Source organism: Saimiri boliviensis, chromosome 8, assembly GCF_048565385.1.
Source record: "Saimiri boliviensis isolate mSaiBol1 chromosome 8, mSaiBol1.pri, whole genome shotgun sequence".
NCBI lineage: Eukaryota > Metazoa > Chordata > Mammalia > Primates > Cebidae > Saimiri > Saimiri boliviensis.
In genome coordinates, this window is record NC_133456.1 from 113,690,689 (window position 1) to 113,710,800 (window position 20,112).

The 20,112-nt window shown below is 44.3% G+C and overlaps 1 protein-coding gene across 7 annotated transcripts in view; it reads left to right on the forward strand.

Annotated features, from left to right (window-relative positions):
• Positions 1–20,112, forward strand: part of SFMBT2 (Scm like with four mbt domains 2) — a 297,168-nt gene that overhangs the window by 76,181 nt on the left and 200,875 nt on the right. For all 7 annotated transcript variants that reach the window (XM_074405073.1, XM_074405075.1, XM_074405074.1 and 4 more), the window contains 3 exons: positions 1,449–1,599; positions 12,966–13,057; positions 15,428–15,668. In XM_074405073.1, coding sequence (XP_074261174.1) covers positions 1,500–1,599; positions 12,966–13,057; positions 15,428–15,668 — 433 coding nt within the window. In that variant the 5' untranslated portion in view covers positions 1,449–1,499. The remainder of the gene's footprint in view (positions 1–1,448; positions 1,600–12,965; positions 13,058–15,427; positions 15,669–20,112) is intronic.

Consider the following 20,112-nt stretch of genomic DNA (forward strand, 5'->3'; position numbering starts at 1 on the left):
AGGAAAGTCCTAGTTTCAGTTATTTGTATCATTGATGTTGACGTCTGCACCTCAAACCTTGTGCCCTCATTTTTGCCTCAGAAAACATAAGGCCCTGTGCTGAGAATTTTGAGTGAAGGAGCGATCATCGGTTCATTTCCAGGGGACTTCTCTCTTGCACTCTCTTTCCTTTGGCTTAGTCATGAACTTGTCTATGTAATAGCAAAATTCCTAGGTTGCTGTTTGCCAACCCACCCTGGATAGTTTTCTAGTTCATACTCTGAAATAGGTATTTTCTTTCTTTGTAGTGTGATTGAGAAATAGCTTTCTGTCCTCTCCAGAGTGTCTGGGATAGTACTTTAGCTACAACAGGTGGATAATTCAATGCACATTGAATTAAATTTCAGTGCTATGTACCTGGTACGTTTCCTGTCTCTTCCTACTTGTTTTTGGCATGAGTGTCCAGCTTTTTCTCTACCATTGCACAAATGGGTAACATCCTCTTTCATGAACTTTCTTCTTCTTCTTTTTTTTTTTTTTTTTTTTTGAGATGGGGGTCTCACTACATTGCCCAGGCTGACCATGAACTCCTGAGCTCAAATGATCCTCCCAAGTAGCTGGGATGACAGGTGCAGGTAGGCCACCCACTGCACCTGGCGTGAACCTTCCATTTTGACAACACCTCCAAATATTTGTTTGTTTGTTTGTTTTTGAGACACAGCCTCACTCTGTTGCCCAGGCTGGAGTGCAGTGGTGCGATTGCAGCTCACTGCAACCTCCGCCTCCCAGGTTCAAGTGATTCTCTTGCTTCAGCCTCCCAAGTAACTGGGATTACAGGCGCCCACACCACAGCTGGCTAATTTTTGTATTTTTGGTAGAGGCGAGGTTTCACCATGCTGGCCAGGCTGGTCTCAAACTCCTGACTTCAGGTGATCCCCCCGCCTCCACCTCCCAAAATGCTGGGATTACAGGTGTGAGCCACTGCGACCAGCCCCAAATGTTTTTTTTTAAAGATACTTTACCAGTATGTGAGTCACAAAATATCCCATTGGTAGATATGGATGCACTATATTCTTTTATTTTTTCATCTCTACTTACTTGCCTGTTAGCTGATTTAAACTTCTGTCTACATGCGAAATAGAAGAGAACATTGAATGAATGAGAGACACCAGAAGTAATCGCAACCAAGGAGCAGCCATACTGGCTCTGATGCTCAGACACAGCCATGCGATGTTTTTAAACCACCACAGCCTCCCAAAAGTGCTGGGATTGCAGGCAGGAGCCACTGTGGCCGGCTGCATAGTCTTTATTCCTGGCATTTTCTATTATCAACATTACCTTGCATCCTGAAAGTTATTATGAAACGGTAGCAACACTAATAGGGTTCCGTTATTTTTAAACAATTAAAAAGTAAGTTCAATAAAAAATATGATTAAACTGCTCTGATTTTTTTTTTTGATTGCTCTTAGGTAATTTTTTCTGCAGGATGAATTAAGAGAAGAGATACTTCCTCATCAGGAATGGAGAGTACTTTGTCAGCTTCCAATATGCAAGACCCTTCATCTTCACCTTTGGAAAAGTGTCTTGGCTCGGCTAATGGAAATGGAGACCTTGACTCTGGTAGGATTTTGTTTTCCAGATTCATCTGGCTTTTTGATGAATTGATCAGTATCTTCCTGAAAATATTCAGGAAACAATGGGGCAACATTTCTAGATCTCACATACTGTCTGTTCTTGGGATTTAAAGTCCTGTTTATAAGGATATAGCAGCTCTAAAATTTGGATAAAAAGTCTTATTTTGGATACCAGACAGAGAGGACTAGGTTATAGTGCAGCAACACATCACTTCAAAATCTCAGTGGCCGGGGGCAGGAAACGTTTATCAATCACACACTGCCTCTGGCTGACATCGGGGATGTCACGGCTCCAGGGAGTCATTGTGCACCATCCTGCAGGGTATGTTGTGAGTGAGAAGAGCAGGGTTGGAGGTCTTGGACCGGTAGTCACCTGCTCTGGCTCACAAGAGACAAATGCCATTTTTGCTCAGAACCCCTTAATGAGAAGTCAGTTAGTCACGTTTCTGCCACAGCAAAGGAGGTTGGGAAAAAGAACCTCCCTCCCAAGTGCTGGAGAGAGAGACAGGACATCGGACCTGCTTACATAGTAGATAGCAATGACACAGCATCTAATACGTTGAGCATGTCTGGCAGAAAAGCCTACAGTGTGAAGGAAGTGAGGTCATGAGGATTGGTGGTGAAGTGTGTCTCCCTTCCACAAATCTGAAAAACAGAATGGCTCCCTCCTCTGACTCACAGCCTTCGATTTAATTTTATTGATTGATTGATTGATTGATTGAGACAGGATCTCACCTGTTGCCCAGGCTGGAGTGTGGTGGCACAATCATGGCTCACTGCAGCCTTGACCTCCTGGGCCCAAGTGATCCTCCCACCTCAGCCTCCACAATAGCTGGGACTACAGGTGTGTGCTGCTGTGCCTGCTGATTTTTAAATTTTTTGTGGAGATGGGGTCTCACTGAGTCGTCCAGGCTTGTCTTTAACTGTTGGGCTCAAGTAAACCTCCTGCCTTGGCCTCCCAAAGTTCTGGGATTACAAGTATGAGCCACTACACCTAATCTTGATTGGATTTTAATTATTTAACTAATGAAGTTATAAGTGCTTAAATGCATCTTTTTCTAAATACTTAGACAACAAAGCGTTTATTTAAAAAGGATGCTTTTTTTTTTTTTTTTTTTAAGGGTTACATTGTTTCTACATACCAGCAAATTAATTAAGGACAGTTTAGCCCTCTGAATTGTAAACATTTGCTATGTTAAATTCCTGTAAAAAATGTTGCTTATCAAGTCAGCAGGTCATTGGACCATGGTCCAAAGAAGTCACAAAGTTTGTCTTCACATTTTGATGAGACCCCAGTCAAGGACAGATTACAGATTGCTCCACATCATTGAATTTATTAGATTACATTTATAGAATTATGTCTTTATATGGAAGAATACCCAGGAAACCTCACATGGGTGAAGGCCTTGCTGTGTTGAAAGATGTTAATGTCTGTTTCCAAATCAGCTCGGTTGTCCCTCTTTCAGATTTTTCTACACGTAGCCAGATGTGGGAAAACTTCTCCCACAAGTAGAGCTGAATCATTGTTTCTTCCTGGAAACATGGAAATTATTTTCTGAGAAGGCGTAACTGTATAGGCTGAAAATTCATCCTATTTTGTTTTATTTAAGTACAGATTTACCTGTTTAAAAAGTCTTTCTTAGTTTGCAGAGTGAAGTTATTTTTCCCCTTTTGGAGTTTCTGAGCTTTCAGGGTCTTTTTATAGTGTATCCTCTGCACACATCAGAAGAATATTACTGCATCGTTTCTCGTAGTATGTTTTCAAACCTGTTTGAAACAAACACTAACTGTGTATTGGCTTTTCATGTGCACACAGTTGCAGTGTTATCTCTCTTAAGTAGATTCTGAAACTCATTAATGATCATCTGGTGTCAGGAAAATGATTTGTACCAACTTCATTCAGGGTGGTTCTATGGTCGGCAAGTATGAGAGTGAGAATCATTATATCCTTGGCTGGGGGAGTCCATGCAGAAAGCCCACATAGGAAGCCCACATATATTCACATCACGATTGGTTCCTTGCTCTTGTGTGGGGGATGGCCTAAATCATACACAATGTTCAGATCTTTAATGGATATACTATTTCTAAATGGTTCTAAATTATCTTAACAGTTTTCAGATATAGGCCCAGATTTTTTTCCACCCCCATGTGGCTAATCTGTCCTTTCTCCTTCCGATTTCTGTGTTTACTTGTGCAGTGAGGAGAGTTTTAGATGACTCTACAGACAGACTCTTTAAAGAGGATACAAATTTAAAGCAGAGTCTAAGACAGGCGTCCCCAAACTATGGCCCATGGGCCACATGTGACCCCCTAAGGCCATTTATCCGGCCCCCCGCCGCACTTCAGGAAGGGGCACCTCTTTCACTGGTGGTCAATGAGAGGAGCACAGTATGTGGCGGCCCTCCAATGGTCTGAGGGACAGTGAACTGGCCCCCTATGTAAAAAGTTTGGGATTGCCTCCTTTACAGAGGACAGTGGCTGGATTCACTCTAGAAACTCAATCTAGTTTTGAGCATTTTGATTCTACAAGTAGTTTATTATTATTTTTTACTAAAATCGAGTTTTGAGCATTTAAACTATTAAGTAAGCTTCTACAAGCAGTTTATTATTATTTTTTCCAATCTGCTGACCCGCAAAATATTTCCATTCCTGGAATCACTTGGTGAGGTATTTGGTTCTAGGGCCAGCTGGGACAGGCTTGGCTGTGCAGAATCCTAATGCTGAGGGTCTTCTCCTGGGAAGCGTTTTCAGATGGGATTTACTCATCCCACGTACAGGAGGAGGTAAACCCAGTGATCTTTAGCTGGTTCTGAATGGACTTGTGCCAATAGGTGTATGAGCACAAGTTCAGACTGTGTAAGAGGCACAGAAAATTTTAAGTTCTTTGCATGTGTTATTTCACCTAATCTTTCAACAGCCCACTGGCATAGCTGCTTTTATTGTCCCCATTTTACAGATGAGGAGACTGGACAACAAGGTGAAGTGACTTGGGTCCTGTGTTAGTAGGAAGATTTAATCTCAGGCCCTGTGAGGCTATGGGTTTGGTGCTCCAAAACTCTGGGGGATATGTGCCCCTTCAAGTGCACAGATGAGTCATCAGGAAATCCTGACACTTAAACCCACACTCACACCCACTCCACAGCCACACACACACACCCATCCATCCACTCATACCCACACTCACACCCATCCACACCTACACTCATACCTATCCATCCACCCATCCACACATACATTCCCACCCATTCACATACACACCAATATTCATACCCAGCCATTCACCCACACATACACACACACCCACCCACCCATACACACACACCCACAGCCATACACACACCCACAGACACACACAAGTTTGGGGGCACAGACACAGCTTAGATTCTTTGTTGTTCTTTCCTACTCTTTCCTCCTGTGCCACCTCCCCGTGTCCTGTGATACATTGCTACGGGGGTTCCCAACCCCCTGACCATAGCTTGGTACTGGTTTGTGGTCTGTTAGGAACCAGACCACACAGCAGGAGGTGAGTTGCAGGCAAGTGAGCTAAGTTTCATCTGTATTTACAGCTGCTTCCCATGGCTCACGTTACTGCCTGAGCTCCGCATCCTGTCAGATCCACGATGGTATTAGATTCTCATAGGAGTGCCAACTCTATTGTGAACTATGCATTTGAGGGATCTATGCTGTGTGCCCCTTGTGAAATCAAATGCCTGATGATCTGTCACTGTCTCCCATCACCCCCATGTGGGACTGTCTAGTTGCAGGAAAACAAGCCCAGGGTTCCCACTGATTCTATATTATGGTGAGATACAGAATTACTTCATTATATAGTACAATGAAATAATAATAGAGATAAAGTGCACAATAAATGTAATACATTTGAATCATCCCCAAACCATCCTCCCATCCCCTGTGTCTGTGGAAAAATTGTCTTCTATGAATATGGGAATTCACTGAGGTTGGTGGAAAAATATTAATGGAAAAGTAGTATACAGAGTTACAGAATATAGTCTCAAACCCTTTTGGAAGTCCTAAGAAGTTTCAGCTAAAGGCAGCCTAAATCCCCTTTACATTTAATAAGTAAAGCAAATAGCTAGGGTATGTGGGGGAGTTTATCTGAATAGCTTGTTTACTTCTGTGGTCTTAAAACTAAACTTTGAGCCAGATGGTGCCCTCAGGGGGAGGTTGACCAGGGATATACCCTCTAATGGTGTTTGCTTTGGGCAATGGAACCTGTGCTTTAGTCTTCAACCTCTAGTGATGTTGACTGAACCCTTTGTCAATTAAACTTTACAAACTAAATGTGAGTCTCACTGACCAGTGGTTCCAACTGTAACAAACAGCACTCTCCAGGGAGTCTGTAAGCTGCCTGGTCCCATAGCCAAACTGACAAAGCATAATATCTGTGTGTCAGTGTGCTTTATTGCTGAGTCAGGGTCTGCAGGACAGCCCCCGCAGGTAGTGACCGGGACAGTGGCACCCAGTGACTGTCCAGTGACCTGGACAGAGTCACCACTGGGCGACTCCACCAGTGGTGCGAAATGGGTGCCTAATTGTCTTCTACAAAACCAGTCTTTGGTGCCAAGAATGTTGGGGACCGCTGTGTTACTCTCTCCCTAGCAAGTGACTACACTCAAGGGACTAATGTTTTTCCTTGAGAAAATTATAGGGTGGTGTTTTCTCTTATGTTTGGTTTTTGCCACTGCCCATCCCTAGATGCTATGATGCTATGTTTCCTTGCAGTGATGCTCCCCGTGCTGGCCTCAGTCTTATTGCCAGTTTTCTTTCTTTTTTCTTTTTTTTTTTTTTTGGTAGTGGGAGGCCTTTTTCTAAGGAAAGCTTAAGTCACAGTTGAGATCAATAACCAACACCCAAGTCCTATAGATGAAATAGGCACAATATAAAATTACTCCTCCCAGGAACATCGAATATGTGACTAGAATAAGCCCAGGGAGAGGAAATAGCCCTGGAGCGGCAGCCTCCCCAGCAGACGCCACAGACATCATCCTGGGGCACACCAAGAAGGAAGTGCGTGGAAATTCCAAGGCTGGGATTCCAGGCATTGGCAGTCCCCGTGATAAAACAAGCAGAACAATATGCTGACATAGTCTTCAGTAGATTCCTTGACATTATTTTTATGGGCCTGCTAAATGAAATTTCCTGATGAAGTCTACAGATAAAGTGGTGTTACACATATAGACAGAGCAAGCCTTGGTAGAGAGAATTATGCTGAAAATGTGGGCTTGATTCTTTTTCTTGGCATTTGGACTATATTAACTGGAGAACCACAGGCTCTTCTATTTGGGAAGAAAAGGAGTCAACATTTTTCTTAGAATAAATCAAGCCTCACTCTTCATGCTGGGAACTGGTCCTGTGTGACTCAGTAGTATTCTATTTTTTTTTTTTTTCCTAATCTTCCTTTGAATAGTTGTGGCTTCTCCTGGCTAGGAGATTTTTATGTGTTTTTTTTCCCCTAAAATAACTCTGGCCATCAGGTAATCAGATGAGTCAGGAGGACCTTTGTGCCATGAGGACTGTCCCAGCCTGCAGGGTAGCTCTGCAGTTGTGAGCTCAGATTCTAGGCAGGTGGCCACGGTTCCTTTCTGAGTTGTTTGCACTGATGCTTCTGATGAATATATTCAAGGTGGAACTATTTTCTAAATCTTATGATAGTATAAAATGACTGTCAGTATTTACAAGAAGAAAGACTTAATGCCTTCTTTCTTTCTCTTTCCACATTAAAAAAAATATCTTGCATCTAAGAAGGTGCCAGTAAGCATTCACCCTGAATCTGCCAATCCCCAGCTCCTTTATTGGTGTAGTGGGTGCAGGCTTTAATATTCAGCCTTGTAAAGTAAGCCTTGTTCCACATTGTAAAGTTGTACAAACCCAAGATTTTATTACTTAAACAAAGATGTATGGGCCGTTTGTTTTTTCAGTTTTTTCACTGCAATGTCACTTGTACCCCAGCTTCTAGTAAGGTATAGTAAGGTATTCTTTTCATGTTTGTTATGAAATATTTTTGCCTCATAAATAGCTTTCTGTTTTCTAAACCTGGATTGCTGCTAATGAACACGCCTGTTTTCTTTTAAATAGTGAAATTTTCTTAGTGGCTTTTCCTAGTCGGTTTTCATGACATCATGGGGAAATACCTCCCACGGGTTCATTTGCAGCGGAGAGAGATTGTCAGAATTTCCTTGATAAAATGTTTATGGGTTTAAGAGGTTTATGAATCAGCTATAAATATGTGCTCTGGGTTTATGAGACCTCTCCCCATAAACATTTTGTGTGTTTTTCTATTGCTCATTGAAATGTCTTTGGAGAATCAGCTCCTTGGGGCACATAGGCCTGGGGAAGGCTTGCGTGTGACAGATTTTTAAAAGGCTGTATTGTGAGTAACCCCTACATTTTGTGCATGACTTTGTCATAACAGCACAGTTCAAGTCATCAGTGCTGGGCACGAAGGTTTGATTTTATTTTTAAATCCCATTCTGAGTCTGACTTTTGGTTACCCTTTAAAGTGTTTTCTTTAGACCAGCAGAAAGTGACAGAGCTTACTGTTCTACTGACTCCTGCAGGGGAGACACAGTGGCAACCTCTGACCTCCTGGTTAACTTGACAGAATGAAACAGTGTGCACCGAAGTCTGTAGAACCCGCTATATTGGGAAATGTAATGAATTGAGATTTGATGGAAGTAAAACTTTTCATAAAATTCTGATAGCATAGATTAGAATTATGTGAAATAAAGAACTGTAACCGGTGGTCTCAGTGTTGAGGTTGAAAATTGTAGGCTCTGGTCTCTCCTGATCTGAAGTGATAGAATCATTGAATCTCCATGGGTAAATGCGAGGGTTTACCAAAGCCTCTCGTCCCAGGTGCTGGTGAAAGCAGGCAGTTTTTGAGGGTTCCATCTTGATATGCATGTTTCTTTTGTTTTGTTTTGTTTTTTGAGGTGGAGTCTTGCTCTGTGACCCAGGCTAGCATGCAGTGGCACGATCTCGGCTCACTGCAACCTCCACCTCCTGGGTTCAAGCGATTCTCCTGCCCTAGCCTCTTAAGTAGCTGGGATTACAGGTGCATGCCACCATGCCCGGCTAATTGGTATATTTTTTAGTAGAAATGGGGTTTCACCATGTTGACCAGGCTGGTCTTTAGCTCCTGACCTCAAGTGATCCACCTGCCTTGGCCTCCCAAAGTGCTGGGATTACAGGGTGAGCCCTTGCGCCTGGCCTTGATTTGCATGTTTCTGATACGCAGGAATGAGCTGCTCAGGACCACCTGTTCCGTTTTCAGCAGCCGTCATTCTCAGAGTCCTACCCAGAACCTCGTGCCTCCTTTGGCCCAGGACTGAGTTTCATGCTGACGTCTCCTCCCCTGGTTCTCTTCTTCCTCACACACGGGTTCTGGGAGCTCAGTCCCCACCTCCCCTCCACAGGTGGCCATGGCTTCCTGTGTCTTCCCTTTTCCTGCTTTTTTGGCTGTAGACTGTTTCAGGGTTCACCATGGAGAGACAGACTTGTCACTTCGAAACCTCCCCAGGATTCTCCAGAGAGACACAGGGGTGATGGTGGTGGTGGTGGTTTCTGGTGCATGATACAGGTGGGAGAAGGAGGGGGAAAGTACTTCATAAGAGCTCCAGCTTTGGACTCCTGACCCTGAGACAGCAGTGGCTCAGGGTGATTGCCTGTCCTTTCTGAGATCTCCAGATTGCCCTGTGAGTATCCCTCCATGATGGTTCCTGGAAGGGTTGTGAGGCAATGCCTGTACAGCACTGTCTTAGTCTGTTTTGTGTTCCTGTAACAGAATACCTGAGGCTGCATAATTTATAGAGAAAACAGGTGTATTCAACTCCTGATTCTGGTGGTGTTGCGGGGCAAGCTGTGGACAAAACCCCTCGGACACCAGAGTGAGGAAGGAAGAGACTTTATTTGGCCATGGAGCATCGGCAGATTTGTGACCCGAAAACCAAGCTCCCCGAAGAGCAGTTCCTTTCGCTTTTAAAGAGCTTACAACTCTAAAGGGGGCGCAGAGGTGAAACTGTGTTATTGCCCATTGGCTGGGCGGCTGACCTCCCAGTCTTTGGCTTTCACTGATTTGCTAATTTGTATTTGGCGTGTGCAGGAAGGGAAAAAAGGGAAGGGTTACAGGAGTTGAACAAAGGCAGTAAATCACCTGGTGGGAGATGCAACTCTAAGCGGGGCTCTGGATTGTGCAAACATGAAGTACGTGACTGGGGGCAGGTTCCCGGGTCAGAGGGAGAACATTCCTCTGCTACATTCTCAAGGTTTATAGATAACATAGACACCAGTTACAGAAGGAGAGTTATTTTCCCAGCCCTCAGGCCTCACTGTGGCAAGGCCACTGGCATCACTGACAGCTGACTTCAGCTTCTTGCTATTTTACTTTTTCTACCAGCAAGCAACAGGCAGGAAATAAATGGCTTCCCCTCACAGTGGTTGCAGTCTAAGGTGGGCGGCTTCATCTGGTGAGGGCCTCAGGCTGCTTCCATTCTTGGCAGAAAAAGGAAGGGGAGCAGGTGTGTGCAGAGAGATCACATGGTGAGAAGAAGCAAGAGAGAAACCTAGGAAGCCAGACTTAACAATCCACTCTCGAGGGACCTCGTCCATTCTTTCAAGAGCCAGAATTCACTCCTGAGGGAGGGCATTCATCTACTCACGAGGTATCTGCCCCCATGACCCAGACACCCCTTACTAGACCTCAGCTCCCAACACTGCCACGTTGGGGATCAGATTGCAACATGACTTTTGGAGGGGACAGACCACAGTCAAACCACAGCAAGCCTGTAGCAGAGAGGTGACACCCAAACACAGCAGAACTCTTAGGATGTTCCTAGGAGGATGATGGCTGCTTTGTAGAGTTGGAAGTTGCTGACAGGCTAGGGCAGGCAGGGGACTACAAGAGGGTCTGGTTCAAGTTGAGGCCAGACAAGGAGGATGGGAAGAAGCTCTGGACTTTCTCTGCAGCAGGTTTGCTGTCCTTAGATACTGCATCAGGATGCTGGGGCAGATCCATGGTGCTGAGCTGATGCCTCTGACTAGTGCACTGGAAAGCAGATTTGGTACGAGGTACCCAGTGCTGTTGGGAGGCAGGGGATTGTCAGCAGAGCCACCAGGTGCCACCCTGTGGTGTTTTCCAGAAGATGACTGCTTTCTAATTCACTTCACTGTGTCTTTGAAGCTCTAATCTTGGTGTCAGTCATCTTCTCTGGAGGCTATAGGACCCATTGACTTTTTTTTTCAGGAAGCGTATTTCTGCTTGAAGGGCTTCAGCCCCTGGGTGGGACTGAATGTTAGAGAACCACCAAGGAAAGGTTTTCTCTCCTGATGGCTTTTTCTTTTTTGGATATTTCACTGTAAGTCACTTTCTCGAAGTAAAAGTCGAGGAGGCCATTCTAAGCAAGATAGCCTTTCAATTCAGCCTCTTTGACTTTACAAAAATGATCCTCTTCCCTCAATTTCTGAGAGTTTACAAAGTATTAGGAGAGACTTTATTTTCCTACTTAATAATTTAAAAATTTCAAGAAGGCTGGGTGTGGTGGCTCACACCTGTGATCTCAGCATTTTGGGAGGCTGAAGAAGGAGGGTCGAGGTTGGGAATTCAAGATCAGCCCTGGCTAACATGGAGAAACCCATCTCTACTAAATATACGAAAATTACCTGGGCATGGTGGCACAAGCCTATAATCCTAGCTATTAGAGATTACAGGAGATTCACTGGAACCCGCGAGGCAGAGATTGCAGTGAGCCGAGATCACACCGCTGTACTCCAGCCTGGAGGACAGAGCAAGACTCTGTCTCAAAAACAAAAATAAAAATAAAAATTTCAAGTCGACGAAAAGTAATGATAGTCTCCAAAAGAAGGCATTCTTATTCGATCCCACTTCCCGTGGCCCATCTGATGGGATCAGATATCAGTTCTGCACAAGCCCCAAGAGGGAAAGCGGTATTTATTCTTGGCCAGAGACACAGGCTCTTGCTTCTAGAAGCTAAATGGGTTGAACATCAGCATCCATTGGACGTTATTGCAGGAAGATAATCTAAAGTTCTGAAACTCTTGTGTGCATTTTGGACGGCTCTTTCTGTTGCATGTTCTTTTCTTATCATGACCTTGCCAATTGGTTCAAATAATGTTTACGGCTTATTATTTCCATTTAAAATGACACCATTCATATTTATGCTGTGTGTACGTTAAGATGCATTATTTGATGCTTTTTGACTGTACAAGTTTTATCTTATATACAGCCTTAAATGTTTGGGGAATTGCTTGATTTCCTTCAAGCCTGGGTATATGGGTTTGTGAAATTCAAATAGTTATGATTTTGGCCAGGTGCGGTGGCTCATGCCTGTAATCCCATCACTTTGGGAGGCTGAGGTGGGCAGATCACCTGAAGTCAAGAGTTTGAGACCAGCCTGGCTGACATGCAGTGAAACCCCATCTCTACTAAAAAAAATACAAAAATTAGCTGGGCGTGGTGGCACACTCCTGTAGTCTAAGCTACTTGGGAGACTGCTCACGCCTGTAATCCCAGCACTTTGGGAGGCCAAGGGGGAAGGATCACCTGAGGATCATGCCTCTGCACTCCAGCCTGGGCAACAGAGCAAAACTCCGTCTCTCAAAAAAACAAAAGAAACCAACCCCCACCCCCAACAAATAGTTAACTATTTTAAGAGCCTTGCTGTGCATTTGATGGTCTTTCTCTTTAGTCCTTGTGGTTGGAGACACACAACTTTGTTGGTTTCTGTCCCTGCAGTAGGCTGGAGTTGGGAGCCCCGGACTGGCTAGGCACTGGGTTGCAGGCAGCTGGTTGGTTTGTGTTGTTGACTGGCTGGATGGCCCCACGCACTCCAGCTGTTCTTTTAGGCCTCATTTTCTTTTTTTCCCCTTAAAATGACGCCAGAGTCCGTGCTTTATCTGTATAACAATTAGTGCTGTTCTTCATACACATCACAGCCCTTTCTCAGTGCTCGATGGTTTCTTTCACCTTGTCCTGCAGCCTCCCTGCAGGCCGCGGTGTCCACTGAAGCTGATTTCAAGTGAATACATGAACGTGTAGCAAAGAAGTGTTGAAACAAGCCTCATGTTATTCACCCCAGGGAACCCAGTGTCCCTCTTGATTTCATCAGTACAGTCACAGTGGAATGTCCTGTGTTTTCCTTTCTTCAGTCAACACCTCTAAGCGGACTGAAGCTTTGTGAAAAATGCAGCCATATTCTTCTAAACTGTGGAATTAGCTTGTGTCTTGCATGAAGGATTTTCTGTTCTCAGTTGCAGGCCAGCACCTTTCTGTTCTGCACTCCCGAACTGATACTCTGTTCTTTTGTTTTTTAACAGAAGGCTCAAGCTTGGAGGAAACTGGCTTCAACTGGGGAGAATATTTGGAAGAGACAGGAGCAAGTGCTGCTCCTCACACGTCATTCAAACACGTATGTAAAGCAGCTTGTGTCCTCTGCTCTGTGTCTAGAAGGTGGGAAGGAAAGCAGTCTGCAGGGAAAAGCCAGAGAACCCAATGGAAGGAGGGCAGTGGAAAGAGGGAAATCTGTGGCCAGGCACGGCAACTCGCACCTGTAATCCCAGCACTTTCAGAGGCTGAGGCAGGTGGATCACTTGAATCTAGGAGCTCAAGACCAGACTGGGCAACATGGCAAAATCCCATCTCTACAAAAATTAGCTGGGCATAGTGGCGCCTGTAGTCCCAGCTACTTGGGAGTCTGAGGTGGGAGGGTTGCTTGAGCCCAGGAGGTGGAGATTGCAGTGAGCTGAGATTGTGCCACTGCGCTCTAGCCTGGGGGATAGTGTGAAACCCTGTCTCAAACAAAAAGGAAAGGGGGAGATTCAGCCAAAATTGCTTAGGAAGGAGGAGGAGACCTGGAAGTTAGGTTTAGTTTGCCCGGATAGCTACAGGGAAAATAGACCACAGGTGAGGTCAGTTTGAGTCAGTAAAGAGCCAGAAAACTAAACAAGCAGGTGAGATATCTTCTTAGTAGGTATAATGGCTATATGTTCAATTAATATTTTAATTTTGAAAAAGCTCACAAAAGATTTCCAGCTATTCATGGGCAGATGAGTCAGATTAGAGGAACTAACCGTAAATTTCATGAAAACATTTGGATCTAACAAAAAAACCATTTTCATTACAAGTCTTTCTTTGAGTAATTCAATAGCATGCCCAGCAGTGGGCAAGTCCCAGAAAATTAAAAAAAAAAAAGTGAGTTTTTAGCAGGTTTTTGCTTTGGTGTAAGATAGTGATAATATATAATATCATTAGCAGGGAAAGGACTAACTCACATGGGTTCTAAGAACTTGGGCCCTGGAAATTTCGTCTTTAATTGTTTTTTTAAAGCAAATGGAAATGGAGATACAACTCTGAGAAACGTTTTTCACTTTGCCCATACAGGACAAAGATTCATCCTGAGTTTCATAAACAAATCGGGGTGCTTTCTTAACCTGTTCTTCCTTTTGGCGCCTTGGCTGAGTGAGGAAGCCAGACCTTTGATTGCTTATTTTTATTTATGTATTTTCTGGGTCTCACCATGTTGCCCAGGTTGGCCTCAAACTCCTGGGCTCAAGCAATCCTCCTACCTTAGCTGCTCGAGTAGCTGGGATTACAGGCATGCACCACCATGCCCGATTGGATTCCATATTTTAAAACAACATTTATTCTTTTTGGAGGTGAAGTGTCCTTTCAAAAGGAATTTAAGATTTTGATTAAATTTCTGTGACTGCGAAGATAGCTCATGTTCCATTTCTCTTTATACTCATCATGCTATATTTACTAGTTCATTTTGAATGTGACTGTAGCTATTTAGTAAAACCAAGAGCTAAATATTAAAGCAATCATAGCACAGCTTTCAAGTGTACGATGTGGTTACAGTTCCACAAAAGCCATTTAACATTTACATCTTAAGATGCTGCGATGATTTGGCAGTTGTCTTAGGCAGTTTAGGAAAGAGACATTGATCACAACTTTTTCCCTTCCTTCCTGTACTGAGAAGTTATCAGTTTCTCTCTGTAGGGAGTCACTCCCATTTTTCTTTGATTCAATCAATCCTCCCACCTCCCTTTTAATCACAATATAGTGTCCAGGGGGGCAGAGCTGGAGGCTGTCCCTCAGGATGCAGAAGTCCCCAGATCTGTGTGCCAGGTTTAAAGGAAAAGTAGCCTCAGACCCATGCAAGTGTGATTGATAATTCTGTCATCTCCTTTAAGCAATGGGCCACTTGTGGACAGTGGATATGTCAGCTTTGGAATGTTAAGATCCACCAGGCTGGAAAGCTTTTCCTGGGGGTGGGGGCTGGTAAATATCAATAGACTGTAACCCTTAATTAAAGATCAAATCCATTTTCTAGGGCTGTGCTGTTCATGGAATAGCCACTATCCTGTGGTCCTTGTGAGCCCTTGAAACGTGTGTAGTCCACATTGAGACATTCAGCTGTGCTCTGAGTGTAGATACACACCAGGTTCTGGAGCCTTTATTCAAAAAGAAGAAAGTTGGTCATTTCATTAATGTTTTTTTTATAGTGATTACATATTGAGATGATAATGTTTTAGACATATTGGGTTAAAATATATTGTTAGAATTAAAGTAATTCTTTCTTTTAAACATGGCTGGCTGTAAAGGTAATGTTTAGCATTACGTTTGTGGCTTCCATCTTATTTTATTAGACAAATGTACTACTGTTTTAGAGCAACGAGAATATTGTTTGTAAGTGCCATACTTTTTAGTGGTTTTTCTAATCTTCTGGATGTATGTGTCTAGCATAGTAATGGATTTTCTCTATTTCTCATTCCTTAAGGTTGAAATCAGCATTCAGAGCAATTTCCAGCCAGGAATGAAATTGGAAGTGGCTAATAAGAACAACCCGGACACGTACTGGGTGGCCACGATCATTACCACGTGTGGACAGCTGCTGCTTCTGCGCTACTGTGGTTACGGGGAGGACCGCAGGGCCGACTTCTGGTGTGACGTGGTCATAGCGGACTTGCACCCTGTCGGGTGGTGCACGCAGAACAACAAAGTGTTGATGCCCCCGGACGGTGAGCCCCTGTTTCGAAGGCTTCCATTTACAAGCTGTCATCCTTCATGATGCCTGTAGTTTTGCAAGGAGCAGAGAGAACCCTGCATAGAATCCCTAATGGTCTTAGTGTCAAGGTCTCCCAGTCCTTTTAGCATTGTTTCTTAGGCTTCGTTAGCTGGAGGGAAGTCCGTGCATTTCCAGATGGCGGAGCTGGTCCTGACAGTGGAGCCAACCTTGGCCTTTAGGGACTGAAAGTGCGCCTAATCCTGAAATTGCTTTTGGAGGGTAAGAAAGGAAGGCTGAAGGGACACCAGGAATTGAGGTCTTCTGTTTGGCGATTGGCCATGTTGCTTTTCTTCTGCTTCAGCAAGTCGACGTTTTGAACAGTACCTGTAGAGCGTCTTAAGCAGGAGTCTCTAATAACTTTTTATCTCTTGTTGGGAAGCTGTCAGGGTGTCCGGCTTTTAGAAAACCATACAGATGAGAGAAATGACACTACTCTCAAGGGAATGGTCAAAGCCCATATAGACATGGTGAATGTAGTTGCTACAAAGCCACTATTCTCTACTGGGGCAGTTTTACCCTAACCCCAGGGGACACCTGGCAATGTCTGGAATCATTTTTGAGCGGGGGGCCCTTGGAGTTGCTCCTGGCATTTAGTGGGTAGAGGGCAGCAATGCTGCTAAACCCCCTCAATGCACAGGGCAGCCCGATAACCGGTGATTACCAGGCTCAGCCTGCCAGCAGTGCTGAGGGAAGAGAGCCTGCTGTAAAAGAATGGGCTGCACATGACAAATGCATTGAAGGAATTCGTCTGATCCCGTAAGTGAGAAAATTGAGGGCAGCCTAATACATGAATCTCGACACCCCACTCTCTATTTATTTTGTGATAATGACAGCAGGGATACTTGCAGGCTCTGGATGCCACCTTGCAAACATGTGTGGTAGCCTCTTCGTAACTAGCTGCCTGTTTTCATCTTGAAGTGACGCATAAACTTGGAGAGGCGAAATCCCCAGGTTCATTCTGTCCATGGTATTAGCAGTTGTGTTACTTAGCCTTTCACAGTATTGGAGCTTTATCTCTTTTTTTTTTTTTTTTTTTTTTTTTTTTTTTAGGTTATGACATACTGCTTTTCTGATTATTGGGAATGGCCTGTGGTTTTTAACTACCCTTAGTTATGCGTAATTGATGGCCTGCTAAGAAGGGGATCATAAAAGTGGCCGGAGTTAAGAGTTGGATTTATGTGATGTTTGTCAGGATCGAACCCGTCACCATGGGCTTAGCTGACATTGTGACCCTTTATTGTCTCCGAAGAAAGAGAAAAAGGGTCTTCCTTCTGTCTTTCCTGCTTTGGATCTTTGCACCTGCTCTTTCCCATGCCAAGAACCTCCTTCCTTTCTGTGTCCTCCTCCCCCAGCCGTCAGCGTAGCTCCTCTTCCTCCCGCACTGAGGTCGACAGGCCAGGTCGACAGGCCAGGTCACGCCCTGTCTGCACCACGTGGCTGCCTGGCCCTTCAGTGTTCATCACGGTTGCAGTTGTACTTTCTTTCTTTCTTTCTTTCTTTCTTTCTTTTTTTTTTTTTTAAGATCTAATTCTCATGCCATAAAATTCACCACTTTAAAGTATACAGTTCAGTGATTTTTTTAGTGTATTCATGGGGCTGTGCAACCATTATCACTAATTCCAGAACATTTTTTTTTATCACCTGCAAAGTCACTCCCCATTCTCCCCCTCACCGGCAAACTCCTGGCAATCACTAATGTACTTTCTGTAGATTTTCCTGTTCTGGGCATTTTACATGCGTGGAATCCTAGGCTGTGTGGCCTTTTGTGTTTGGCTTATCCCCCAAGGATAGTGTCCTCAGGGCTCATCCCCTCAGTAACTTGCATCAGAATTTCCTTCCTTTTTTTTTTTTTTTTTTTAGACTAGTCAAGTGCAGTAGTGAGAAGCAGGGAAAGAGTAGAACAAGGAGTTCGATCGGTTAACTGACCGCGAACAATCAATTGAGATAACTCACTACCTTCAGACCAGCCGGAATTTCCTTCCATTTTAAGGCAGAATCATATTCTCTGGCATGGATCAATCACATTTTGTTCTCCATGCGTCAGTGGGTGGGCATTTAGATGCAGCTGTACTTTCACTTGGGTGGTTTTTTGAACAGAGTGCACTTTATCTCCCCAGAGAGTAAGCTGCCTGGTGTGAGCCCACTCACCTGTGTCCACCAGCTCTGGCACGCGCTGCCTGTGTTTGAGGAATTCGCAGTAAGGTTCATCGAGTAATTGAGTGATCTCGTAAAGAAGGTGAAAGTGCGGCTCGCATGGTAGTCTGAAATAGGAAGGAAAAGAACGGTTCCTGTCACCAAGGCGGGAAGCGTGTGTGCCCTACTTCACCTTCCTTCCTTCTGCTGTCAGTAGTGCCGCGTGTACCTTCTCTCTGGAGCTGCAAGCGTGGATTTCCAGCCTCTCTATTCAGGTGCATGGTGGACAATAGCTGTTACTAAGTCAGGTTTTATCTTTAGTTCCCACTCCAGCTCTGCATAAGCAAATTGTAGGGTCAGGAGGCACACCCCGGGAGGCACAGTGCATGCTCATGCTTTTGGTAATGTCTGATTCACTCAGCCCCAGACCCAGCCTAAATGGGTCCTGAGTGACATTGTTAGAACTGCCTTTGAATTAAAACTGCCACTGAGGTGAGAGGCTATGGGGTAACATTTGATTAATTTACCTATGATTTCTGATCTGTTGTGAAATAAATCAGCCTTGACGCATAAATTATACTGATGGAATATTGGGGAAATATCAGGTCTAGTTAGAGATTTAGAGACTTTCCTCCTACCCCCAGCTCTGCACGCAGGTGCCACACATTTATGCCCCTGTACACACGGGAGGTGCGTTTATGCTGGAGGGCCATGTACACACTTGGGAGCACCAGGAGATGGGCATACAGAGGGGCCACATAGAGAGGGTGGGAGCCTCAGGCCCTTTTGTCACTGAGGGTTTTACCATCACATTCATGACTCACGACTCAGGTTTGCACTTGAGTCTTGAAAGGCGCTTGGAAAGCATGTAAGATGGTTTCATTTTGTAATAGCTTCTCTAGTGAATAGCTGTAGAGACAAGTTCTGGGGTCTTGAATCTTAGTACTCTAAGAGCTAATGGATTCACTTGGTAAAAATCCATGCTGTTGCTTGAGAAAGAGGGTAGAGTTTATTAATCAATTCTTCCTTCTCCCTCGGAAGACAAATGTGGCAGCAGTCAGAGTCTCGGAAACCCCGTCAAATTTGTATTCTACTGACTTTGTGCTATTAGGCAGGACACAGCCGCACTTAAAATGACAAGTTCAAAAAGAAAAATGAGAAAACCTTGGAAAAAGGGAAACCATGAATGTGATGGAAATATTTAAAGTCTTTTCAATTGGTAACAATGTATGCTAATTTGAGGAATTCTTCAGTGATTATTTTTTAAAGAACTCAAAAAAATTTAGTAGGTAATCAATATGACTTGGAAATCTTTAGTATGGAGAGCAAAGTCAGGAAATAGCAGGATCATGGGGCAAGAGGTTTTATTGATTGCTGTAGGACAGAATAATTATTGCTGTGTAGCCACAGGCAGCAGTTGTTCCAGAGGGAATAGTAGAATCTATTTTTTGACCAAGGATTCTTGTTCGTGTGGTTTTTTTCCTGTCTTAAATAGCTGATACCATTATAAATTCTGCAACGGTACCTGGTCGATCTTTACTGTGGTTAAACTTGAAAGGCACCGCAGAATATGAACAGGAGTTATAGCAATCCATGATGCATAATGTTTCTGTTTGGGAGGCTTCTTGGTGAGAGGGAGATTTTTTTTACTGATTCCAGGAGTCAGAGTGGTATAAAGGGAGGGGCCTGTGGTTGCAGCCCAAAATCTGAGTTCTTACCTTGCCTTTGCCATTAACTTAGCTCCATGGGTGAGTCCCCTTCTTGGGATCCTCATCTTTGGATGAGAGGTATATTAGTCTGTTCTCACACTGCTAATAAAGATATACCAGAGACTGGTAATTTATGAAGAAAAAGAGGTTTAATGGACTCACAGTTCCACGTGGCTGGGGAGGCTTCACAGTCATGGTGGAAGGCAAATGCGGAGCAAAGGCACATCTTACGTGGTGGCAGGCAAGAGGGCATGTGCAGGGGAATTACCCTTTATAAAACCATCAGATCAGGCCAGGTGCAGTGGCTTACGCTTGTATTCCCAGCACTTTGGGAGGCCAAGGTGGGCGGATCACGAGGTCAGGAGTTCAAGACCAACCTGGTCAACATGGTGACCTGCTTCCATGATTCCATTACCTCCCACTGGGTCCCTCTCGTGACATGTGGGGATTATGGGAGCTACCAATCAAGATGAGATTTGAGTGGGGACCCAGCCAAACGATATGAAGGGGGTTGTGGTATAGAATCTCTAAAGAGCTTTCCAGTCCGAAATGCCT